At 49.0% G+C, this 26,711-nt stretch overlaps 1 protein-coding gene and 1 non-coding gene across 9 annotated transcripts in view; both read right to left on the reverse strand.

Moving 5' to 3' along the window:
• Positions 1-26,439, reverse strand: part of LOC105476660 (discs large MAGUK scaffold protein 3) — a 57,789-nt gene extending 31,350 nt beyond the window's left edge. For 4 of the 8 annotated variants that reach the window (XM_011732785.3, XM_011732784.3, XM_011732782.3 and 1 more), the window contains exons 1-10: positions 25,714-26,119; positions 22,635-22,688; positions 22,307-22,357; positions 21,787-21,911; positions 21,411-21,580; positions 20,965-21,101; positions 20,487-20,631; positions 19,243-19,402; positions 17,452-17,608; positions 16,929-17,031 (exon numbers count right to left, since the gene is read on the reverse strand). In XM_011732785.3, coding sequence (XP_011731087.1) covers positions 16,929-17,031; positions 17,452-17,608; positions 19,243-19,402; positions 20,487-20,631; positions 20,965-21,101; positions 21,411-21,580; positions 21,787-21,911; positions 22,307-22,357; positions 22,635-22,688; positions 25,714-26,070 — 1,459 coding nt within the window. In that variant the 5' untranslated portion in view covers positions 26,071-26,119. Of the gene's footprint in view, positions 1-15,979; positions 16,113-16,928; positions 17,032-17,451; positions 17,609-18,489; positions 18,963-19,242; positions 19,403-20,486; positions 20,632-20,964; positions 21,102-21,410; positions 21,581-21,786; positions 21,912-22,306; positions 22,358-22,634; positions 22,689-25,713 lie in introns of those variants that run through there. The other 4 variants (XM_011732786.3, XM_011732783.3, XM_011732787.2 and 1 more) reach the window with 4 other exon arrangements.
• Positions 20,250-20,391, reverse strand: LOC112425741 (U4 spliceosomal RNA). Its single transcript, XR_011618491.1, has one exon. It is a non-coding gene; the product is annotated as a U4 spliceosomal RNA (small nuclear RNA).
• Positions 26,440-26,711: the final 272 nt, after the last annotated feature.

Below are 26,711 nucleotides of genomic sequence, written 5' to 3' on the forward strand. Positions count from 1 at the left end.
GAAAGCATTCCAGACAGAAGGAACAGCATTATGTAAGGGTACAAAATGTATGGAACATAGGAATGTAAGGGGATACTGGCAGGAGATAAGACTAAGAGGTAAGCAGGGGTCAGATCATACAAGGCCTTGTAGACTATGGTAACGTTATTAGCTTTTTTTTTTTTTTTTTTTTTTTTTTTTTTTCTTGAGACAGAGTTTCGCTCTCGTCACCCAGGCTGGAGTGCAGTGGAATGATCTCAGCTCACTGCAACCTCCACCTCCTAGGTTCAAGCGATTCTCCTGCCTCAGCCTCCCGAGTAGCTGGGATTACAGGCGCCTGCCACCACTCCCAGCTAATATTTGTATTTTTAGTAGAGACAGGGTTTCACCATGTTGGCCAGGCTGGTCTCAAACTCTTGACCTCAGGTGATCTGCCCGCCTCGGCCTCCCACAGTGTTGGGATTACAGGCGTGAGCCACTGTGCCCGGACGGGTTATTTGCTTTTATCCTAAGATAAATTCTTTCTCAATGCAAAGAAGCCATTGAATGATTTTAAGGAAAGGAAGGACATGATCAGGTATGTGTGTCACTTTGGCTACTGTGGAGAGAATAAGTGCAGCGTCTTATATCTACATTTAAGTTTCTTGACCGACGAAGCACATGCTTTCTATGTTTGTGTATCCTCCACAGCCCCTAGTATAAGAAGCCCCTGCTTTTACAGCATCCAAACCAGCTAGCCCTTCAGCCTTTGCTCAAACATGTCCAATACTGGGAAGCTCTCTAATTCTTTTTTTTCTTTTCCTTTTTTTTTCTTTTTTGAGACAGGAGTCTCATTCTGTCACCCAGGCTGGAGTGCAGTGGTGCGATCTCGGCTCACTGCAGTGTCTGCCTCCCAGGTTCAAGGAATTCTTGTGCCTCAGTGTCCCGAGTAGCTGGGATTACAGGTGCCCACCACCACATCCAACTAATTTTTTTGTATTTTTAGTAGAGACGGGGTTTCACCATGTTGGCCAGGCTAGTCTCGAACTCCTGACCTCAAGTGATCCACCAACCTCAGCCTCCCAAAGTGTTGGGATTATAGGCGTGAGCCACTGTACCCAGCCGAGAAAATTTTTTGGTTCAGCGCCATCCCTTCTGCCAGCTGGTCCTAATTTTCGTGTCTAAAACAGCATAAAACATGATGGGTTCTTTCCTTCAAACCAGTGTGAAGGAATAGTTTAAAGAAGATCAAAGAGTTGGAAAAGCCTGGAACAAGACTACTGAATAAAATGGGAGTAGATGGCAGAGTGCAAACAGGGGAAGGGGAAGTAATGGTAGGTTGCAGGCCAGATTATAAGTGCTTGAGATAGGGCTTTTCTTACTAGGGAATGGGAACTGCGTTTAAGTGTTTAAACAGGAAAGTAATACAATTAGAACTAGGTTTGAGGGAAAATTATTCTGGGGGTGTAATATAGAATGGAGGACAGAGAGAGAGATAACAGAGAACAGGAAGCTACTCTACTACTACAGACAATAATTATAAAGGCCTGACATTGTATAAGAGCAATGAAGACAGAAGAGACAGGAATCAAGAAATATGTTGGGGCCGGGCGCGGTGGCTCAAGCCTGTAATCCCAGCACTTTGGGAGGCCGAGGCGGGTGGATCACGAGGTCAGGAGATCGAGACCATCCTGGCTAACATGATGAAACCCCGTCTCTACTAAAAATACAAAAAACTAGCCGGGCGTGGTGGCGGGCGCCTGTAGTCCCAGCTACTCGGAGGCTGAGGCGGGAGAATGGCGTGAACCCGGGAGGTGGAGCTTGCAGTGAGCCGATATCGCGCCACTGCACTCCAGCCTGGGCGACAGAGCGAGACTCCGTCTCAAAAAAAAAAAAAAAAAAAAAAAAAAAAAAAAAAAAAAGAAATATGTTGGATCCTTCAAAAGTGGAGAAAGACAAAAAAGAAATATATTGGAGCTTGAAGGGAGAAAATTTTGACATCTGATTGGATGTAGAGTGAGAAAGGATCAAAGGCAAAGAAGCTGAGTTTTTTTCTGGGAGACATGGAAAAGGTGGGATATCAGCCATAATGCAGAATGATCTCAAGAATGTCCTCAAAAAGTTACATCTTCTCCAGGTTAACTGTTGTTATTTCCTTAACCATTCTCCATCCAACATAGTTTCCAGACCCTCCACTACCTCACCCTTGTAAACTCTAGTGCTCAGAATTAGTGGTGATGTCGTTTACTAAAATATAAGCTCCTTGATGTGGTTTTTGCTTCCTTCTCAAGGTTTAGTGTGGCGATCTGCACTCCTGTTAAGTCAACATTTATTGAATGTGCCAACTGGATATAGAGGTCTGACAGGACAAATCTGGACTCTGTAATTCTCAAATTTTGGCTCCTCAGGAACAAATGGGAGAAAAAAAAGAATACAAACTTTCTCCTTTCACATGCCCAAACATGCTAAAAACTGACCAACAAAACCATGAACCACTTCTGCAAAACACTAACATGTCAGAGGTTTCAAGATATACTTAACAGCCCAATAAAGCATCAAAGGGGACTGAAACTACAAGGTTCACTATTGCGAACTGGACACACACCCAAGCTTCCCAGTCCATCTCTCCTCTAAGCCTCTGCTTGCAAATCCATCTACCTCCCTAATGACAGGAAAATTGTCAAAAATTAAAAATGACATTTTTTATTAATTTGGAAAGCTGAGAGGTGCTCAGTTTCTCAACCTGTATTGTTTATTTGGTTCTATTTGATTATAGACAGGAAAATATTGTAGAGACAGGAAACAAGTGGTAGCAACAGAAGATATTTATTCTGCATGTAGTATAGACTACAAACGACTCAAATGAAGATATAAAAGGCAAAAGTTACAAAATAACATCCTGTCTATCAAATTTAGAAATGACGCTGGGTGCAGTGGCTCACTCCTGTAATTCCAGCAATTTGGGAGGCCGAGGCAGGTGGATCACTGGAGGTGAGGAGTTCAAGACCAGCCTGGCCAACACGGTGAAAGCCCGTCTCTATTAAAAATACAAAAATTAGCCAGGCGTGGTGGCAGGCACCTGTAATCCCAGCTACTCAGGAGGCTGAGGCACAAGAATCACTTGAATTTAGGAGGCGGAGGTTGCAGTGAGCTGAGATCGTGCCGCTGCACTCCAGCCTGGGTGACAGAGTGAGACTCCATCTCAAAAACAAAAACAAAACAAACAAACAAAAAAATACCTGGTCTAAAATGACTGGAATGAAAAATGCCTTGATCTCACATCAAACTAAGAAAAAGTATTCACAGGATCTTGCCTTCTCACCTATTCCGGATCACCCAGCAGATCAGGGTAAAAGCCTCAAATAGGACCTTCTCTATATCTAAAAGGAATTTCATATAGCATATTCAAATGAAAGATTAACAGGGTCTTTGGCTCCTGCAACCCATAGGCCAAAGTATATGTAAAGACCACCAAGACAAAATACCTCATCCAAAAAACATGAGAATAAAGACAGATTTGTACCTTTTCCCTGTTCTCCAGGTGGTGGGTACACTTGTTAAGAATAATCTTTTCCACTTAACAGAGATGCTATAACGCACTAACTAAAACACACACATTTTATGATGAAATTTGACAACTTGAGTTAATGTAACCAATTGCTATGTTTTACCAGGTCAGTGGAGAGTCTGGATTCAAATGTTCTTCACAGTTGTCACACCCACAGGATCACAAACTCAACTGAATCTCCTTTAGGTCAAGTTTCTGCGGAAGACACTCAGAAAATGGGACCTGGAGAAATACTCTTCTCATCTAAGTTGTCAAAACACCTATGGTCATTTTCAGTAACTGATAATCCCAGTGTAAAATATTAAAGTCCAAATCGTGTGTGTATATAAAATAATTCTATTTACAATAAAGGTGGTACTTCAAAAATGCAGAGAAACGATGGATTATCTAACAAACGGTACTGAGGTAATTCATTAACATTTGGAAGAAACTAAGTTAGTACCCTACTTTACATCACACATCAACTCCAGGCAAGTTAAGGTTTTAAATGCAAAAACAGGCCGGGCACAGTGGCTCTTGGCTGTAATCCCAGTGCTTTGAGAGGCCAAGGCAGGAAGATCACTTGAGGCCAGGAATTTGAGAGACCAGCCTGGGCAACACAGTGAGACCCCATCTCTACAAAAAAACCCACAAAAATTAGCTATGCATGGTAGCATGTGCCTGTGGTCCCAGCTACTTGGGAAGCTGAGGCAGGAGGATCACATGAGCCTAGGAGTTTAAGGTTGCTGTGATCTATGATTGGGCCACTGCACTCCAGCCTGGGTGACAAAGCCAGACCCTGTCTCTAAAAAAAAAACAAATACAAAAACAAAAATATTAAATAACTAGAATAAAACTCAGATGGTATTTATTTGCCCTCAGGTAGGGAAAGCCCTTCTGAACCTCTGAGCACAGGCAAAATACACAAAACATTAATAGATTTGACCACATAAAAACATATAAAACATCTGTACATCAAGATAAAATTTAAAAAACAGGCTGGGCACGGTGGCTCATGCCTGTAATCCCAGCACTTTGGAAGGCTCAAGTGGACAGACTACTTGAGGCCAGGAGTTCGAGGCCAGCCTGGCCAACATGAGGAAACCCCCTCTCTACTAAAAAATACAAAAATCAGCCGAGTGTAGTGGCGCACGCCTGTAGTCCCAGCTACTCGGGAGGCTGAGGCAGGAGAATTGCTTGAACCTGGGAAGTGAAGGTTGCAGTGAGCTGAGATCGCACCACTGCACTCCAGCCTGGGCGACAGAGCAAGACTAAATCACAAAAAAAAAAAAAAGAAAGAAAGAAAGAAAGAAAGCAAACTATAAACTGGGAGAAGTCTTTGTAATATATGTGACAAAGAATTAATATTCTAACCATATTAAAGATTTTATATATCAATAAGAACTGATGAACACACCCCAATAGGGAAATGGGGAAAGAGTATGAACAGGCAATCCACACACACACAAAAATGACCAAGAAACACTTGCACACAAATGTTCAACTCTATTATTAACAGAAGAAATACAAATTAAAATACAAATTAAAGAATAACATTTTTAACCTATCAAATTTGCAGAAATTGTCTTAAAAAATAATACTCCATGTTAGTGAGGATCTTGAAATAGACATTCTTTTTTTTTTTTTTTGAGACGGAGTCTCACTCTGTCGCCGGGCTGGAGTACAGTGGCCGGATCTCAGCTCACTGCAAGCTCCGCCTCCCGGGTTTACGTCATTCTCCTGCCTCAGCCTCCCGAGTAGCTGGGACTACAGGCGCCCGCCACCTCGCCCGGCTAGTTTTTTGTATTTTTTTAGTAGAGATGGGGTTTCACTGTGTTAGCCAGGATGGTCTCGATCTCCTGGCCTCGTGATCCGCCCGTCTCGGCCTCCCAAAGTGCTGGGATTACAGGCTTGAGCCACCGCGCCCGGCCGAAATAGACATTCTTATACTGTCAGTGGAAATGGAAGCTAATTTGGCCAAATACATCAAAAGCCTTAAGCATATTCATACCCTTTGATCCAGTAATTCCACCTTAAAAAAATCTATTCAGAGCATAATCAGAGATTCACAAAAACTGTATACAAGGATATCAATCAGAATGTTTTGTGTAATATCAAAACATTGGAAATAATCTAAATGTTCACCAACAGGAGAATGGTTATGCAAATTATGGCACACACATGATGAAATATTATTTAACTATTAAAAATCATTTTTTCAAAAAATATATAGTGATCTAGGAAAATGTTCATGACATATGTTAATGGAAAGAACATAAAACTGCTTAAAGCCAATAATCTCATTCTGAAAACAGATAGATACAAACATATTATATGATATATGTAATATAAATATATAAAAGTTTAGAGGGAAATACACAGAAATATACACATACAACAGTAGTTATCTCTGGATATAGTTTTACAGATGATTTGAATTTACTTTGTATTTTTCTGTATTTTCCAATTTTCTACAAATCTAAATGTAATATACTTTTAAATACAGGAGAAAAATATAATTTGAAGAGAATGGGAAAGCAGACTTAACATGATAGGCTCAAGGACAAAGCCAGGACACACATGCACTAGAAACTTCTCTCCACACTGCTCCTGGCTTCATTAATCATTTTCCTCTGGGACTATTCATTCAACCAGTTCCAGACAAGACCAGTTAAACATATCACTATTATCACCCAGCCATCTTATCCAAAAGTAGACCAAAGAAGTTTTGTGAATGCCTTGCAGAAATCTAAATATAGTGCATCTACCATATTTCCCTAATCTACAACCCAGTTAACCCTGTCCATCAAGAAAATTTGGTCAGGCTGACAAGACTTTTTTGTCCTTGGTGAACCAATACTAGCTCCTAGTGCTCACCACTTCTTTTTCTGAATATGTACAAAACAACTCTTAATCTACCCTGGAATGTAACCCAAAATTTGCAAAATTCTCTCCTTTTTGAAAATCCAAAGGACGTCTACTTAGGCCCCTAATGTACATATTTATAAAAAATATGTTAATTTTCTTCTTTTGGTGTAGTCAAATTTTTTATCACTTAATTTCATCAAGTAGAAAGATCATAAAATCTCTAGGGCCTTTGCTTTTTTAGCACAGTGGTGCCATCCCGGCTCACTGCAACCTCCGCCTCCCGGATTCAAGAGATTCTCCTGCCTCAGCCGCCTGAGTAGCTGAGATTACAGGGGTGCACCACCACGCCTGGCTAATTTTTGTATTGTTAGTAGAGATGGGGTTTCACCATTTTGGCCAGGCCTGTCTCAAATTGCTGGGCTCAAGTGATTCACCCTTCTTGGCCTCCCAAAGTGCTGGAATTACAGGCATGAGCCACCACGCCCAGCCTGCTTTTTTAAAGATACCTAAATTCAGCAAAAAATAAACAAAAGTCCATCTCATGAGGGGAAGACAAGACCCTCATAAAAGCAAGACAGCTACTAGCTCAAGACTCTGAGTCTTGGCCGGAGTGGTGGCTCAAAGCCTGTAATCCCAGCACTGTTGGAGGCGGAGGCTGGGGAATCACTTGAGCTCAGGAGTTCAAGACCAGCCTGGGCAACATGGCAAAACCCAGTCTCTACAAAAAAATACCAAAATTAGCAGAGTGTGGTAGCACGTACCTGTAGTCCCAGCTACTTGGCAGGCTGATGTGGGAGGATCACTTGAGCTCAGGAAATTGAGGCTACAGTGAGCCATGATCATACCACTGCACTCCAGCCTGGGTGACAAAGCGAGACAAAAGAAAAGAGAAAGAAAACAGGCAAGAGAAAGGCAAGGCAAGGCAAAAGAAAAAAGGACGGAAGGCAGGAAGGCAGGAAGGCAGGCAGGAAGGAAGGAAATAAAAGTCTACACTGGGTGCAGTACCTGTAACCTTAGCACTTTGGGAAGCTGAGGTGGAAGGACTCCTTGAGCCCAGGAGTTTAAGACCAGCCTGGGCAACATAGTAAGACCTTGTCTCTATATAAAAAAAAAAAATTAAAATTAAAAAAGGGGCTGAGTGCAGTGGCTCACCCTTGTAATCCCAGCACTTTGGGAGGCCAAGGTGGGTGGATCACTTGAGTCCAAGAGTTCAAGACCAGCCTGGGCAATACAACAAGACCCCATCCCTAATTTAAACAATAAAAAAGAGTCCAGGTACAAATAGGAACTTGTAAATTGAATTCACAACTCACTACCACTTATCTGACACAGAATTTGAGTTAGACATTAGTGATCATTTTGCACAGTCTCCTCATTTTATAGATTAAAAAACTGAGTCCCTAAGAGGAAGGTTGACTAGTCTAAGATCATTCAGCTACTTTAAGTCAGAACCCAAGGCCTTGGCTCCTCTGCCAAGATTTTATATATATATACATATATATGTATTATATGTTTCATACATATATACATTCTTACATAAAAGGAACAAAACCAATATATTTTACAAAAAACAATTACCCTATTGTGGAATATAAGACTAAAGCTTTAAACAAAGGAATAGTGTCAATATCAGAGTCAAGATTTCAACAAGCAACATATTAAACAAAAGAGAAATCCTAAAAAGCTACAATTAAGTAAGAAATAACTCATTCTCAGGCTTGGCACAGTGGCTCACGCCTGCAATCCCAGCACTTTGGGAGGCTGAGGCAGGTGGATCACCTGAGGTCAGGAGTTCGAGACCAGCCTGGCCAACATGATGAAACCTCATCTCTACTAGATATAAAAAATTTGCTGGGCGTGGTGGCGCATGCCTGTAATCCCAGCTACTTGGAAGGCTGAGGCAGGACAATCACTTGAACCCAGGAGGCAGAGGTTGCAGTGAGCTGAGATTACGCCATTGCACTCCAGACTGGGCAACAAAAGTGAAACTCTGTCTCAAAAAAAAAAATTTAAAACAAAGAAATAACTAATTCTTATTACTGTTATTCTAATAATTCTACCCTATCAGGAAGAAGTGATGTTTTACGGACACCAAAGCTCCTAGGATTTTGCCTCAAACCATCTAACGAAGACAAGAAACCATCTAATGAAGACAAGAAAGCACCTGACCAGCTAAATACAGAGTGCTTTACTAAATCTAGCACCATGTCCTTGGGTTACATGGAATAAAGAAAAGCCCAAAACAAACACACACATATGAAGTTCAGCTCCAGGGGGCAAAACTGAAAAGAAAACTTAATTTTTTTTCTCTTCTAAGTATATAGAACAGGGCTGGGCCTAAAAGGGTGTAGCTACTTTTTTAAAAAGCCAGGCAGTTCCTCAAAAATCTAAACACTAAGTTACCCATGACCTAGCAATTCTATTCCTAAGTACGTATCATCTAAGAGAACTGAAAACATGTTCACATAGCAGCAGTATTCACAATAGTCAAAAGGTGGAAACAACCCAAACGTCCATCAACTCAAGAATGGATAGACAAAATGTGGCATAACCAGAGGATGAAATATTGTTCAACCATAAAAAGTAATCAAGTGGCCGGGTACGGTGGCTCGCACCTGTAATCCCAGCACTTTGGGAGGCTGGGAGGCCGAGGTGGGCGGATCACCTGAGGTCAGGAGTTTGAGACCAGCCAGGCTAACATGGTGAAATCCCATTGCTACCAAAAATACAAAAAATAGCTGGGCATGGTGGCGCACATCTGTAGTCCCAGCTACTCAGGAGGCTGAGGTAGGAGAATCTCTTGAACCTGGGAGGCGGAGGTTGCAGTGAGCTGAGATCACGCCACTGCACTCCAGCCTGGGTGACAGAGTAAGACTCTGTCTCAAAAAAAAAAAGAAAAAGAAAAGAAAAAGAAAGAAAAAGGAATTAAGTACTAATACATGCTATAACACACATGAATCTTGAAAACATTATGCTAAGTGAAAAAAAGCCGAGCACAAAACACCACATATTGCATGACTTCATTTTTATGAACTGGCCAGAATAGGCAACTTTATGAAAACAGAAAGTAGATTGGTAGTTGCCTGCCTAGGGCTGGGGGGGGGGTGGGGGGGCAGGGGGCAGGGAATGAGGAGTGATTGCTAATGGGGTCAGGGCTTCTTTTGGGGTGAATATGTTCTAAAATTGTGGTGACAGTTGCACAACTCTAAAAATTGTAAAAATTGTTGTACTCTTTAAATGAGTGCATTGTAGCATGTGAATTATATCTCAATCAGCAATTTTTTGTTAAAAAGGTAGGCCCCTGGCCGGGCATGGTGGCTCACGCCTATAATTCCAGCACTTTGGGAGGCCGAGGCAAGCGGATCACCTGAGGTCAGGAGTTCAAGACCAGTCTGGCCAACATGTTGAAACCTCGTCTCTACAAAATATAAAAATTAGCCGGGCATGACGGCGGGTGCCTGTAATCCCAGAGCTACTTGGGAGGATGAGGGAGGAGAATCCCTTGAACCTGGGAGGCGGAGGCTGCAGTGAGTCGAGATTGTGCCACTGGACTCCAGCCTGGGTGACAGAGCGAGAATCTGTCTCAAAAAAAAAAAAAAAAAAAAAAAAGTGGGCCCTATCATTTTTATCAGATCAGCATTCCTGAGCTAAAATTATCTATGCCCAAAGCCTTAAACCCCTCCAGCACACAAAGCAGTCAGAGTGAGAAGCTGTTATCTTCCTGGTTCTTTCTAGTTGCCTAATAACATAGCTGGCTTGCTCTGGTCTCAAGTCAATTTGGAAACAGAGAGAGAATCAAGAGAATCAAATCAGGGGACCAAGCAAAACAAAAGTGAACAGCAAACAATAAGCATATGAAAAATGAGCAACATTAGCCATGGGGGAAAATTCAAATCAAAACCACAATTAGATACCACTTCACACCTAGCAGGATGGCTAGAATCAAAAAGACTGACAATAACAAGTGTTGGGGATGATGCGGAGAAATTGGAACCTTTACACACTACTGGTGGGAATGTAAAATGTTGCAGCCTAAATGTGGAAAGCAGCCTGGCCATTACACCAAAGGTCAGAGTTGTCATATGATCCAGCAGTTCCACTCACAGGTATATATACTCAAGAGAAATATAAACATGTCCATGCAAAAACTTGCACACAGATGTTCACAGAGCATTATTCATAACAGCAAAAAAGTGGAAACAACCCAAATGTCCATCAAACGACAAACAAAATGTGGTATATCCATATAATGACATATTTATTCAGCTATAAAAAGGAATGAAGTATTGATACATGTACAACACAGATGAACCTTGACAATATTATGCTAAGTGAGAGAAGCCAGTCACATATTATATGAATCTAGTTATACGCAATGTCCAGATTGCAAATCCACAGAGACAAAAAGTATAATAGATTAGTGGTTGCTTAGACATGAGGGGGATGGGGAGATGAAGGGTGACAGCTAAAGTGTACAGGGGTGATTAAAATTCTAAAATCAATTGCGGTGATGGTTGCACAACTCTGTGAACATTCTGAAAACCACTGAAGCTCTTAAATGAGTGAATCGTAAGATCATAAAAAATGAATGACAAATACAACTCCATTTCACTTGAAGAATTAAAAAATACTTGCTTATTCCATTAATATCCTCAAGCCTGCACACATTTACTATTAAGTCAGGTAAACCAACTCCCATCTTTTGGCTCCTCCTGGGGTTCCCCCAACAGTATCATTCCCTGGTAGTCTTCCCGAATCCACTTTCCTTCTGCAGGAGAAGGGATCTCCCTCAGGCTTCCCAGCAGGCCATCTACCCTCAAGTTACTTCTTCCTTTGGGGCAGGAGTTTACGGTCATCAAAACTAAAAAGTTGAGATTTGGGAGTTCTTTCCCCCCGAGACGGAGTCTTGGCTCTGTCACCAGGCTGGAGTGTAGTGGCACGATCTCAGCTCACCGCAACCTCCACCTCCCGAGTTCAAGCGATTCTCCTGCCTCAGCCTCCTGAGTAGCTGGTACTACAGGCACATACCACCACACCCAGCTAATTTTTGTATTTTTAGTAGAGATGGAGTTTCACCATGTTGGCCAGGATGGTCTCAATCTCTTGACCTCCTGATCCACCCGCCTTGGCCTCTCAAAGTGTTGGGATTACAGGCGTGACGGCCATCGCGCCCGGCCTGGGAGTTCATTTATACTCCATTTGTTGACAGCTTCTGGCACTTGAAGAGTCTCAGAGTGATATCTTCTGTTGTAGCCAGATGTATCTGGGTAGGGAGATAGTTGTGGCCTAGTGACAAAAGCCCTGGACTCAAAGAAGTTCTCCAGAAATCTGTACTCAAACTTTTATTCTGTCCCTTACAGACTGTGTGACCCTGAGCAAGTCACTCAACCACTCCGACCCTCACTTTCCTCATTTGTAAAATGGGGATAATACCACCTAATCCACAGGGATATTCTGAAGATTAGTGCTTATAAAAGTATCTGAAACAGAGATAATAATTCAACAAACTACTTGCCAGGCTCCATACTCGGGGCTGGGGACACAAAGATAAATGTAATACTAGCTGCCTTCAAATTGTTCACAGTGTACAAATGCTGATGATAGGAAATCATTTTCTTTCTTCCTTACCTTGCCTTCTTTTAGGATGGCAATAGGAATTTCAGAACTTTGATTCTCTGCCTTGGTATACTCTCAACTTTGTGCTTTCAATGCTGATAGGATAGCAGTTACGTTTACATCCTTCATTCTCAAAAAGGGGGAGATGGAATGGTTACTTAAATGTTATGGGGAAAATATCCCTTTTATGCTTTCAAGTTATTATTACCACTGATTTCTAACTCTTCCAGGCCTTACCCAAAGGTGTTCCATGGTAAAAGTATGCTTATTCACACCTTAAAATAACTTACAGAAATACTCCCATTCTCTCTCACTCCTTGTACCCCCAAGCCTGCCTGGATTTACATTCCCAAAAAGACCGGTCACAAAGGATCATTTCCCAGTTAGGCTACCTTAATGACCAATTTCTCACTCACCTCCTGTTTTTGAGATCAGTTTCTACTCTAAAAACGAAAGAGCTTTCAAGAAAAATACTAGATCAGTTTATAAACAGAGGTTGATATAAAGTCACTACAGGGAAAATGTAGAGCTCAAAATGTTCTAACACATAACCCATCCTTCCTTTGGTGGGACAATTTCACAAGTCACAGAAAAATATTTTTCATTTTAGAATAGATTTTAAGAGAGCCTTTGCCAAGAGCCAGTTCTTTAAATGTTCAATTGAATTTTAAGCAGTATTATACACGTCCAAGAACATCATGCTATTTTTAGCTAACAGGTAGGGCTGCTGTGTCTACAACCGTTTGGAGCAATCAGGAATGAAACCATTAAATAGCATCTCTCACTGTGGTATCTTATCATTTAGCATTTCTATTTCTATTTTAATATTTTCCAAAGCCTCATCATAAAAAACACCTGTAAAGCACCCATGCTAGGCACAATACAAAGTTCGAATAGAAAGAAACAGTTCCTATACTTCATTATGGGTTAAACCCACATTAAGCAAACCAGATATATGAAAGAATCTTGGCTGGGCATTATGGCTCATGCCTGTAATCCCAGTGCTTTGGGACGTCGAGGTGGGAGGATCACTTGGGCCAGGTGTTCGAGGCCAGCCTGGGCAACATAGTAAGACCCTGTTTCTATAAATAAATTAACAAATTAAAAAAAAAGAATTTCACAGAGCATTCTCAAGTTGCCACCAACCTCCTAAGTGTCCAGGGGAGGAACATTAGGAAGCAATTGTCCTAAACCCATCATCTTTCTAATGCTTGCACACCTTTTATGTATTAAAAGAAGAGGGGCAAGGAAAATGTTCTAGGCCGGAAGCGGTGATCCCAGCACTTTGGGAGGCTGAGGTGGGTGGACTGCTTGAGCTCAGGAGTTCAAGACCAGCCTAGGCAACATGGCAAACCCCCATCTCTACTAAAAATACAAAAATTAGGCTGGGTATGGTGGCTCACACCTGTAATCCCAGCACTTTGGGAGGCCAAGGCAGGAAGAATGCTTGAGCCCAGGAGTTCAAGACCAGCCTGGGCAACATGGTGAAACCCCATCTTTACAAAAAATACAAAAATTAGCCAGGTGTAGGGGCGCACACCTGTAGTCCCAGCTACTCAGGAGGCTGAAGTGGGAGGATGGCTTGAGCTTGAGAGGCGGAGGTTGCAGCGAGCCGAGATCGTGCTACTGCACTCCAGCCTGGGAGACAGAGCCTGACACTGTCTCACGCACACACAAAAAAAGTTCTAAAACTTACTGTGGTGATGGAGGCACAACCATACCTAAAAGCCACTGAAATATATACCTAAATGAGGGAACTGTATGGTAAATGACTTCTATCTCAACACCATTTTAAAAAGGAGACAAATTGTCTTACTCTGATTGTTCTAATTAGTCAAACCTATTTTTGAAGCTCTCATGCTAAAGGCTATCTAGGTAAAGGCTGCACTGGTCTGGCAAGGGCGCCTCAGAGGCCACCATGGAGATCACTCTAACCTTCCCCTCCATGTCCATCTTTCTTTCCCTTACACTCTTCCTAATCTCTCCTCTGTTATTTCCCCAGTCTCCTTGCTGCTCCTCCGCTTTTAACTAGGTGTTAGGTTCCTCAAGTGTTCACAAGCATGGTCTGTCCCAACTAGTAGACCTCAGGATTAAGCTGATTTGCTGACCCTCTGATGCTGACCTTCGGTAACTTTCCCTTCTTAGGCAAGTTATATCTTGGTTCTCTTGTCATTGTTTCAGTATGGGGAATTGGACCACTTGATCCTTTCCAGCTCTCACGTTCACATAAAGAAAAAAAAATTCAAGTAATGAACACTTACTTGGCCAATCGCATGCAAAGTCTCTTGCCAACCGACATACATGTATTTGGATTATTCATTTTGTAAATACACCGTGATGCAATCCTCTGAAGAACCACACTTATTTATAAATTGATCAACATGGAGTCCTTATTTTTAAAAACTAGCACTTTATCAAAGAAAATTTAGAGCCCAACACAGAATGCTTGACAGTCCCTCTGGACCAGTCTCCAGGGATCTGTTTTCAAAGGGGGGGAAAAAATAAAAGCTTTTGCGTGTTGGGGACTTGTTGGATTTACCAAACCAAAGGAGGAAGTAAGATGGATTGGGGTGGCAGAGCCTTAACAACAGTGGTTCACCTAAATCCTAAAAGAAGAAAGGCCTTATTTGGCAAGTGGTAGAAAGAACTAGCATAAAACAGCACCTCAACCTACATTATAAACTCTCAGAAATATGCTCAGAGAGCAATAAACACTGCAGGAATCCCCTTACCCTGGACAACTTGCAGCTTTTATGCAAACCAGTTGCATTCCCCCAACAAGTCATAGAAATATGTAGTCACTAGTATCCAGCATACCCCCACCACACACATTCACAGTATTGTTTCCATGTGCCCAACATCAGAGAGCAAAACCGAAAGAAACATCAATTTCTCCTACAACATACACACACAAATATGCAAGAAAAACCATTTCCTTTGCAGAACCTGTGTTGTCTAAGTTGTGGGCATGAAATGCATAAATATTAGTTGCTAATAAAAATCAGACGGTCAGCTCTGTACTGGAAAGCGAACAGCACACACATAAATCATAAAAAAACAATAACCCTAAGGTGCGTTCCTCATCAGTAAGCTGAAAACCAAACAAGGAGAGAAATGACTCCAAGTGTCCATGTGAATCCCTCTTTCCCATTACCTCAGACCAACAAGCTCTCTCTCCTGCGAGTTACCTCCTTACACTTCTGTCCGCGATCAGAAGAGCCTCGTGGAAAAGGTCGCAGGCTCTCTCTTCTTTCCCTTCAGGCTCTTGAGGCACTGAAGGAGCATGGGGGGAGGGGAACGGAAAGGACAAAGGTAGGCGCTTTCCATCCCTCTCAGCTTGGCGACAGGGCTCCCAGCCTCTCCCCCTCTCATCGCGGAAATAGAGCACCTGCCAGGGAGAGGTCGGTCCCTTCCACCTTAGTAACCGGCCCACAGGGCCTAGGTGTCCCAGGAGCCCAGGCGCTGCAGCCCTAGGGGACAAAGGGGAGGAGGCGAAAGAAGTCGGGAATGGTACGAATCCCTTGCAAACAAAAGGGAGGGGGCAGAATACCAATCCGTTCGCGGCTGTTCTCAGAGGTGGCCAGGTTGGGTGGAGAAATGGGTTTCGGGGGAGGGGAAGATTTAGAAAATTCCTCTGGGGCAAGGGATTAGGGAGCTGCTTGGGGGCGCAGCAGCCGGCAGGAAGGGGGCTGAGACAGGACAGAGGCCCTGGGACGAGAAGGGGGCACAGCTCGCGGTGGGGGAGAGGTGACGGCCAAGAGGTGAAGGCCAGACTGGGCCCAGTGTGGGGTGAGCGGGAGCAGAGCCCCGCGCGGCGCTCCGAGGGGCCCTGAGGAGGGTCTCAGAAGGAGGCTGGGGGCACGCAACGAAGGCATTCGGGGGAGAGGGCAGAGTTGGGGGACACAGTGTTGGAAAAGAGGCTGAGAACAGAGCCGTAGAGAGGTTAGGGGGGACTGCGAGGGGGCCTGACCCCCGTCCGCCCCACCTCACCTGGCGCCGGGTCGGAGTCCAGGTCTAGTGCTGAGAAAGCGCCAGCTCCAGCCAGTCCCTCCGTCCCGCGCGGGAGACCACGGACACAAAGCGGGGCGCGCGGGAGGAGGGGAGGAGAGAGGAGGGGGAAGGAGGGAGGAGGAGGAGGAGACGCCTGAGGCGCGCGAGTGGGGGAAGGAGGGGCACCCGCCGCCCTCCTCCTGGGTCAGGGGGCGGGGCATGCGGCTGGAGGCCGCGCTCAGCCGGCCAATGGCCACTCCACCCGCCCGCAGGCTAGGGCGCGCCTTCCCGCGGCTCACCTCGGCACCTGGGCCTCGGTTGGCCCTAGCCAATCAAACGCCTTTATTTGCAATGACCAGCCCCGCCCATTCGCCCCAGCCAAGGGCTGCTCACTGAGAATACAAAGAAGGCCCCCCGGAGGGGAGGGAGTAGACTCCAGCTCGCCTATCCCAAGGGCATGGTATCACCTTTTCAGCGCGTTTATGGGTCTTTCACGGTCATCTTGAGGGGAGGGGAGTGGGGGTCACAGAGGTTTGGCCCAAGATCACTGAAGAGGTCGGATCTCTTCTACCTGAGGTCCTTCTAACCAAGAGCCGCTCTCCTCTTCCGGGGAACACAGTTCCCTGTCTTCTCCTGTGGGCCCTCCGCCCCCTCCCCTTTTTCCAATCGCCCTAATCTTTGGATGCTGCTTCCCGTAGGCTGCTGCCCACTACTGGCCTTCTCCTGCACTGCAGCCCACATCAGCAGGCTCTGAGCACAGCCTTAATTGATGCTTCCAAGCTGCCCAAACCAACCCCTATCCAGAAGGAAAAGGAGAGAGGAAGAGGTTACTGCCCTAGGGTAGAAGGGACCTGGTCAAGTGGCTTTGTTACCTAGGATGGCAAAAAGCCAGCACGTAATGTAAGTCTAACTCCCCCACATCATCTCTTCCCACCTTCCCTTCTCCTACCTTCAGGTCTGTACTGGGCCACAATGGTGACTGACTGGCCGGCCCGTTTCAGAGCAGCTGCAGCCTGCTCATGAGTTGCATTCCTCAGATTCACTCCATTCACCTGTCCAAAGAGAGAAGCTGTGAGCCACCCCAAAAGCAAGAAAGGGGGTCCTCTGCACTAGCAGTTAGGTGAGGGAAATGGGTACCCCACCCCTAAGCCTGTTGAGATGCCTTTCCCAATATTCCAACCTTGCCCCTAAAACAAGGCCTAAAGGATACGACATCTCTAGTGTAATAATTATCTTCATAAAGGTCGAATGCCAATCAGGGTTAAGATCCAAGAGGCATTCATTTCCTCCTCAAAGGTAAGTCTGGTCCTGGTCCCTGTCACTAAGGATGTCTACAAAAACAAGATAAGTTTTCTCCAGTCCTTAGCCCTCCCCTCATCTCAAGCAGCATTCCTCGGAGGAAGTAAGGTCTCTCGCTCTCCAGTTTACACTGGCACAGTTCCTATCCTCCCACCTCTCCTTTGTCTCCTCACCGATAAGATCCGGTCTCCCCTGCGCAGCTCCCCACTCAGGTCAGCTGGGCCTCCTGCCAGGATGAAGGAGACAAAAATGCCTTCTCCATCCTCTCCTCCTACGATGTTGAAGCCCAGGCCTGTGGAACCTTTGTGCAGGATGATCTTGCGGGGCTCTCTGGTGGGAAAGGAGTGGAGGAGTAAGGACTAGGTAGATACGGACTGTTGTCCTTTGAGGGCCAGCCTGGAACAAGGTCCATACTTGCTGTAGGGAGTAAGGATGTGGTTCCCTGTGTATGATACCCAGAGCCTCCCTTTGTCTCCTGAAACCTGCTTGGCTGCTGTTCTGTCAGGTGCCAAGTTTCAGTTCCTCTTCCCTCCCTTCTTTCCAAGGGCTTGCAGTCAACTTCCCAGTGGACAGTCCCCTACTCTCTCGGGTCAACAAATTCCTACCCTGAACTTCAGAGACCAAATCTCAGAGCCCACTCACTGGTCCTCTTCCTTCCCAGATACTCCTATCCTACCAATCCGTGTGATGGACCCTGGACCACAAGAAGAGGAAGCAGTTGGGGCAGTGAAGTCACCCTGGGGTTGACTGCACTCATCATCCACAGGAAGTGCACACTTACTTCACAGATACTCTTCTGCAGTCTCAAAATTTCACCCATCAACTATGACCCCTCCTACCTGCTGCCCCAACAACATATTTAATCAGCAGCTAACACTATGTAGTCCCAGGGGGTTGCAGCGCCTGGGTTCTTAGGGGGACCCCAGGTTCCCAAAAGGAGTTTAGAAGCCAAACTGAAGAGAGCAGACAAGCACATGAAAAATGCGAGTAAAACTAACCACATCTAACGAAGCCCTCTGTAAAAGGTCACAGTGCCATCAGCCCAACTCCCAGGGCACGTTCCCGGCCCACCGCCTTCACTTGTTACAAGCATCTTTCCTCGGAGGAGCCCAAAGCCCCAAGCAAGACTCTTCCTTTCTTGCTCCCAGTCTCAGGGGCGAGGCTCCCTCCCTGAGCTCCAGATGCTCTTGCTCCTAGCCCTCCACTCCTACCTGGCATCCCCTCCGGGCCGCAGGGAGCGGAGCGGCCAGGCCCACCTCTGCGAAGCCCTCCTCCAGGCCGAAGCGGAGGCGGAGCCCAAGCCCGTGGCCAAGCCGGGGCCCTTGGAGAACTTGCGGGCCCTCTCCATAGCTCCTCTGTCTCTCCCCCGGCCGCCTACCCTTCCGGCTCCACTGCTGCCTGCCCGCCAGCCTCCCCGGCCCCACCCTGCAAACCTGTCCCCCGGAACCCCGGCCGGCCCGACCAGTTCCAGGCCCCGCGCAGCCGCCGCCGCCGCCGCCGCCGCCAGCGGGGCGGGGCGGGGCCGTTGCCGGCGAGGCCACCGGGCCGGTCAGAGTCCCGCCAGCCTCACCGGCTGAACTACTTTCTTCCCTAATTTGAAATGGTTGCAGCAGAGCGGGCTGCAACTATCTCAGGGCAGGAAACTCCGCTGCCCTCACCTCCTCAGCCCCCTAAACACTCCACCCCATCGTTTCTTTATCTGCACTTTTGGACCGGGGCCACTCACTCGGCACTCCCCCTGATGGTAGAACTTGTCCCTGCAGCCACTTCTGTCCCTCTCTAGGTCCCCAAGGCCTGAGAGAGGGCCTCGGACCCCAAAGCCGGGAGTGATGAGGGTCTTACCCTCTTCTTTTCCATACTACAAGGAGCCTGTGGCCGGCCAGAAACGGAGAAACGGATTCCTCCCCTCCCCAATTTCTGGGTAGATTGAATGGGATGTTGAGTGGGGGGGGGGTTGGTCTTACCTGGTGAAGTCCTCCTCAGCCAGCATGTGCCTGGGAATAGGAGAGTAGCGGGTGGGGGGAACCTGAGGAGGAGCAGGGTAGCTGACCTTGCTCTCCACAGCCCCGAGATAACCCAGGCTGGAATTATGGCTTATGTGGTTGTCAGCCAAGGCAGTAAAAGCTGGAATCAAGAAAGGGAGACAAAAGTTCAGAGACTGGTCGAGGCAGGTACCCCAAACTCCTCCAAGGACTTTCCCCCACAGCCCACTTCAGGTGCAAAAGAGACTCAGGGATGCTGATTCCTCAGGCCGCACCTCCCCACTCCATCCACCCGCCACCCAGGGTTCCTCCTCCGCAGTCCCTTTCTAAATCCTTGGCTCACTCCTGTGAGTCTTAGAAAGAGCTGAAGTCAAGGCAGTCTACAAAGAAAGGCATGACTAGAGGTGTGACTAATAATAATCCCTCACATCTCTATAGCCTAATACAGTTTTCCAAGGGCTTTCTCATCCATGATCTCATTTGATCCTTGCAGCAGTCCTATGAGGAAGGCAGCACATACATCATTAGCTCCTTTTTGCCAAAGAGGAAACAAAAAACAGGTGAAAGGGACTTGTCTAAGGGCACCCAGCTCTAAGGGACAGAGCTGGGGGCCGGGCACGGTGGTTCACGCCTGTAATCCCAGCACTTTGGGAGTCCGAGGCGGGCGGATCACGAGGTCAGGAGATTGAGACCATCCTGGCCAACATGGAGAAACCCCGTCTCTACTAAAAATACAAAAAATTAGCCAGGTGTGGTGGCAGGCGCCTGTAGTCCCAGCTACTCGGGAGGCTGAGGCAGGAGAATTGCTTGAACCTGGGAGGCGGAGGTTGCAGTGAGCCAAGATCGTGCCACTGCACTCCACCCTGGCAACAGAGCGAGACTCTGTCTCAAATAAACAAACAAAAAAACAAAGACAGACCTGGGATCCGGACTCACTTCTGTGCACTATCCTCTGCAGCTTCTCTTTTTCCTCTTTTTAAAATTCACTGTCCATAGAAGTTGTCAAAAATTGCCAATGCTGACTCTATGGCAAGTCTTCACGGTGGGGCACTGAGTAAAGTTTTCAATTAATAATAATGGCACCTCAGATAAACCTTATTGGCTGCTACAGTGCCACCACTGAGCAAAGCTGCTTGGCCTGTCTTAACAAGGGGTATGAACTTCTTCCCCTCCAGAAACCAGGGGACAGAGCTTTAGGCCAGGGACAGGGGCTGATGAGTACGTACTGCTGGCGTAGTCAGGGGGAGCGTACATGTCGTTGAGGTGGAGGCTGCCTGGCTTGGCCACCTTCAGATACACCATATCAGATGTGTTCTTCAGTGAGGCCACAGCTTCCTCGTGCCTCACATCCTGCAGATTGGTGTTGTTCACCTAGAAGACGAGAGGCCTCAGGCTGGGACTTGGGAGAAGGAGAGGCTTCTCCAGGGAACCCGAGGGATGGCTTTTCAGTGAAATTCAACAGCATGCTAACAGAGGCCCAAGTATAGCGCTGTGAGGAGCAGAGGCAGGAAGTAGGGGATAGGGCAAGACCCTGGCCACAGAAAGAAGTAGGGCCTTTGTATCTGGGCAAACACAACACAGATGATAACTCTTGAAATTCCCCCATGATGCCTCATCCCTGAGTGAGGTTTAGGCAGAGTGAGGGGTGCTGGAGCTCCTCCTCCCTACCCTACCATTTGGGCATCCCCGTGAAGTCTGTCTCACCGCCAGCAGCCGGTCCCCGATCTGTAGGCGTCCATCCTTCTGAGCAGCACCCCCCTCAATGATCTTGGTGATGTAGATGCTGTTGTCTCCTGGGATGTGCTGGTTGCCAATACCCCCAGCAATGCTGAAACCCAGGCCTGAGTGGAAGCCAGCAGGGGGTAGGAGAGGCCCACAAGGAGAGGTTAAAGTGTTGTCGATCCCAAATCCAAGCCCCCTCCCCCAGCCAACCCACTGGCCCCACAGGAGCTCCCTCCGGGGGATCCAAACACTAAGCTGCCATCCCCAGATGAGTAAGGGTGAGGCCTGAGGTCAAAAAAGTAGGCTGTGAGTTGGAACAGGGGGAGTCAGGCAAGGAGTAAGGCCATTCCCTTCCAATTCCCTATGGGGCCAGATGGGATCTGGGGCCTAGGGCTCTGGCTGGAGCACAGGAACCTGGAGGGCCGCACCTTTGGGCCCTTTGAGCAGGTTGACCTCCATGATGGTCTCAGGTGGAGGCTGTCGTCTCCGCACCACCAATCGCACCACAGGGCCTGCCTCCTTCAGCGCCTCCACCGCCCGGCTGTGTACCACCTCCGACACGTCCACCTCATTCACCCGCAGCACACAGTCATTCACCCTGTGGGGGAAGCCCGAGACGCATGACACTGTGCCCCCACCCCTCCACCCCCTCTCCCGCTTCCTCCCACTTCTCTGTCCTCCCCTCCTCTGCCCTCCCACCCTGCCCTCAGATCTAATGGAAGGGTCATCCTGCCAGGCAGGCTTTCCTCCCCTCATCTCTATCCTGTCCTTGCCACCCACAACCCTGCTTCCAGGCCATCTCACCCCAGCCTCCCATCCATGGCAGCTGCTCCACCAGGGATAATCTTGGTAATAAAGATGCCAGGGTCATCAGGGACATGGGGATTGTCGATGCCACCTGCAATACTGAAGCCCAGGCCAGAGTTGCCCTGCAGAAGTGGGAAGAAAGGCACAGTCTGTTCTCTCTGAGGGCAAAAAAGAGAGTTCTGGGTACCCCATCTCCCCTTATGTCCCAGAGCTAGTTCTCCAGGTCTCAGAAGGGGCCATGGCAGGCTGGGCACATTTGTCAGAAACCCAGCCTCTGCTGACCATTCTGGGAAACCCATCCCCTCCCCAATACCCCAGGCCTCAGTGAACAAGGTCAATTAATATTTGCTAGTGAGTTGATTGATTGATGCAGTGAAGCGGCCTCTGAGGGCCGCTGTTTCTCCATCCTCTTAATGCAGGTCCCCCCACGGGTCTTGAAACCATGATTCGGGGGTCTCCCCTCTCCTGGCTCCAACCCTCTCCTTCCCTTTCCGCTTTTCCCCACTGGCAGACTCACCCGCTCAAGTACAATTTCCTCATATTTGAACATGCCATCGCTGCCATTCACCTAGGGGGAGACACAGGCAATTCCCTCAGTGCCCCCTGCCCTTCCAGTCATCTGCCCCTTGGTCAATCTGCCTCCTCCCCTACTCCCACAATGTAGAAGAGCCCAAGTGCACCCCAGGTCACCTCTTGGCCACAGATGAGGACAGGCTAACCCGGAAGAGGCCACTCCCCACTCACCCCCCACCCCTGCTTTGCTTCCAACCATATCAGGCCAAACCCAGCCGCTCATTTAGCCCAGATCAATTGTCTGAGACTGAGCCAGCCAGTGATGCACTCACCGAGAGGCTGGGCTTCAGTGCCTCGGGGTTCACTAGGAGGAGTGCAGGGCTGGCCTAAGGGGGATGGCAGAGATGGAGCATGGCGGGCAAACCATGCCACACCCAGTGTCCATAGGGGATACCCAGTGGCCTAGACAGACAACCCTTCCCCTTCTGAACCACAGTTCTCCCTGACTGGGGGATCATAGACTCCCACTGTGCCCGAACTGGAAGGACAGCAGACATCATCTTGTCCTATCCCCTTCATGTGACAGTAGGTGACACGGAGGCCCAGAGAGGACATGGGATGTGCCTAAGGGCACACTGGGAGTTAGCGGCAGAGCAATGGGATCTCTAGGTGTTCTTTTGATTACAGTAAGCTCTTAAGGCCCTTGATGTTTTGGTCACTCATCCCCATACCCCAGCAGAGCTCATGGGAGAAAGGACAGTTGCCCCACTTTGGAGCACCTCGTGAGTCTTCACTCTATACCTCCTTCTTGGACTCCAGGAACCCAATTCCTCAAATAGGCAGAAGGAGTCAAAGTCCTAATCCATTTTCTACCAAAGGATTTTTGGCCCTGAGCCCTTCGTGTTTCTCAGCAGAAAGGGTGAGGGTGGGAGCTGGTCAGGAGTCAGAGACAAAGCCGAGGGTGGGACTGGAGCAAGGTAAACAAGATTCCCCATGAGGGAGAAGTTGGTGACCCACAGACTGACTGGCAGCAGAGTCCGTGGTCTTCAATATGCAGTAGCCATGCAAGAAGAGGCAAGGGAAGGGGTCAGAAACACAGGGGTGATTTGACCAACCCACAGAGATGGCCTCCCAGACAGGACATGTGTGTATCCATTTGTCAAGTGAAAATGTGATTCTGGACATACAAGCAGCACCTGCCTGCTAGCTCTCACTCTTACCTCCAAGAATGGAAAAGCCCTCTTGCCGGTCTCCCCAGGGATCCTGGCACCCCTCCCCCACCTTTCTCTGGCTATGTTGTCCCTTCCCTGACCTCTGGCCTCCTCCTCAGAAGCGGGGAGCTGGAAACCAGGGTGGGGGCTCCTCCACATGTCCTGCTCTGCTTCCCCCATCCCACCTCCACCCCACACAGCTTTGGCTTCAAGAAGCAGAGAGGAGGAGAGGGGGAGAGGACTAGCTTGTCATGCCTCCACCATTTCTGGGCTGGCCCTACAGCTGTGGGACTTGGTGGGAGGACTCCAGCTGCAGCCTCACCGTGGTCTGTGACCCCAGGAAGAAGAACTGAAGGCTCTTTAGAGACCCGAAACCAATACAGCTGCCTTAAGTACCATGCAACAGACACAAGCAAAAGGACACCCATGTGGCTCTTGTGTGCATTTGGTGTACCATGTGTGCCCACATGTGACAAGCCAGGCCTCAAGCCCAGCCCAAGTGGTACCCAGAGGCTTCCCGTTCCCAGTGGTACACCCTCTAGCTCCCACCCCTACTCAGGGACCTTGTTCTCAGGGCCAAGAGCCATCCAGGGATCAGCCCTGGCAAAGAAACCTTGGCCAATTGGCCCAGCCTGGGATTGCCACCTGTCTCCCAGCCAGGCAGGACAAGCATAAGAGGGTGTTTGCAAGGGACAGGCCTCCAGGACAGAGGGGGCAAAGGAGAGAGAGGGACTCGCTGGAAAGGGCAAGAGGCCAAGGCAAGGGATGTGGGGAAGCAGTAAGTGTGGACAGACAGAAGGCCAGAACCGAGGGCTCTTCTCCCCAGGAAGTCCCCACCTTTGCCTCTGAGTGAGAGCACATCCTATCCCCAGAGGGCAGAGGCAGCCAGAACGGTCACCAGCTTGGGGAAGTCATCACCTGCCCTCAACAGCAAAGCCTCCTCTTCCTCTCTCCCCATCCTAGGAGCTGCAGAGCCAGATAACCAGACAGGCCCTCCGCCTTGCGTGCCAGGGACCTGGCTCTGCCAGCCCAGCCTCCATTTTGCTGCTTCTCCCACAGATGCTCCTTCCATTTTCTAAGCTGGCAGTTTAGGCTGGGAGTGGAAGCCGGAGTTGTGCCCAGCACCCAGGGGCTCCCAAGCTGTGCCAAGTCAAGGCTGGGGGGGCTAAGCCCTCTCACATCTGGAGGTACCCAAGGGGGACATGCCCCACTGGGGCCAGTCCCTGCACCAGGGCAGCTGCCCCTTGCCGGCTCCAGGCACCATGCCTGCTCTAGAGCAAGGAAGCTTGCTTCAGTTCCTTCAGATCTCCCCCCCCCCCCCCCCCCGCCACCCCACCCCGGCACACACACTTCAGAGCTGCTTGGACAAAAGAGTCTGTCCTTCTCAGCAGCCTCTCAGCCTTGCTTGGGACGTGTCTCTCGCCTCCTTCCTCTCCCCTCCCTTGCCTGTCAATCGCCTCTCACCAGAGACAACACACACACACACACACACACACACACACACACCAGGCACACGCGTGCACACTCTTGCAGCCACATGCTCACACACATATACATGTAGCCACACACACAAACACAGCCATCCCTGCAGCCTCCTCTACAGAGACCTCTCCACATTCAGAGTGACATCTCCACACATCCATGTGCACATCCACACACAAAGGGACTGGGACGGAGAGGGACTCATGGCATCGAGGGATGAAGCTCAGTGAGCCAGGCACATGGGCTCCTCCACACGGATTCCCGGCAGCTCCACTGTCTTCCTCCACACACCCCAACATACATACACACACATATGTCCCCCCTACGCAGAGCACCATGCCCCCTCCTCCCCTCCTGTGGAGACACACACCACACACAGCCCCCGCAGAACCTCCCGCCCCCCGCCAGACACAGAGACATGCCAAACCCCCACAGAGACAAACCCAATTCCCCCACACAGGAAAATGTGCCCCTCCACCATGCCCTTACCCCCTGACACACACGGCTCCTCCCAATCTCCTTCTAATGGAGACCCCCAAACAGACACACACAGGGAACCACACATTTCCCACCACCTCTCTTTGCCCAGCTGCAATGCTAGGGCTCGGGGTCCACAGGCTTGGAGCCCCAGCGACCCCTACTGCATCCCAGGCCTCTAGGCCCCCACTCTCCAGCCCTCCTGGGTTGCCCCACCGCTCCCCCCGCCGCTGGTCCATACCTGCTCATACCAGTCCCGGTTGGTACAGGTGCACTCTGGCCACCAGCTGGGGCCGCTGCCGTTGAGTTTGGGGGTGCTCTTGCCCGGGACTGGCTTAGGAGGCACCGGCCCCACATCCCGGCCGGTGGGGATGAGCTTGGCCTTGGTGCGAGGGGTGGGGGTGGCCCCCGCCTGCGAGGGCAAGGTCTGCGAGCTGTAGCCCCCATAACCCGCGCTGGCGCCGTTGCCCCCACCTGGCCCGTAGGGGTCGGGGACCTGCCAGTCCCCGTAGCCCGGAGGCTCGAGGCGCCGCAGGGCGGCCAGGCGGGTCACCTCATAGCACTCAGGGCACTTACAGCAGTGCTGGTGCTTGTGCATGGCACTGCCCCCCGCGGCTCGGACCCCCCAGCCGACGCCGGTTTCCACGCCGCCGCCACCGCCGCCGCCACTGCCGCCGCCGCCGGGCTCCCGGGCACACTCACACTGCTCGGACCAAGAAGGGGGGGGCACCCGTGGGGGCGCCCGGGCTGAGCGGGGCCTGGGGCCGGGCGGGCGTCCCGGGGCCTCAGCCCCCACGCTGCCCCGCACCCACGGCTCCCCCTCCAGCACTGGCGGCTCCGTGTCGCCGGTCGTGGCTCCTGGGCCGAGGCCCAGCGGCAAAGAAGAAGCGGGAGCTCAAGCAGAGACTGGGTGCTGTGAGGACCGCTTCTGCTCTGGTCCCCAGGATGGATCTGAGTGGAGTCAAGAGCATCTCTCCCTGGCTCCCTTCTCAGTTGATTCCAGCCAATCAGCGCGCAGAGGCAGGCAGCGGCAGCGGCAGCGGTAGGAATGCTAAACAGCGGCTCCTTAAAGGAACAGAGGCAGTGGCGCCCCCAGGCTCAGCCCCAGCTCCCCCAGTCTCTAGGGAACTGTTGGCCCTAAGGTGGGGGCAGAGGACGTGGGCCACCAGAGAGCTCAGGCACCCGATCTTGTGCCCTTATATCGCCAATTTTAGCCTGTCCTCTGCCCACTCCACCCCA

This window comes from Macaca nemestrina, chromosome X (assembly GCF_043159975.1).
Source record: "Macaca nemestrina isolate mMacNem1 chromosome X, mMacNem.hap1, whole genome shotgun sequence".
NCBI classification, from domain to species: Eukaryota; Metazoa; Chordata; class Mammalia; order Primates; family Cercopithecidae; genus Macaca; species Macaca nemestrina.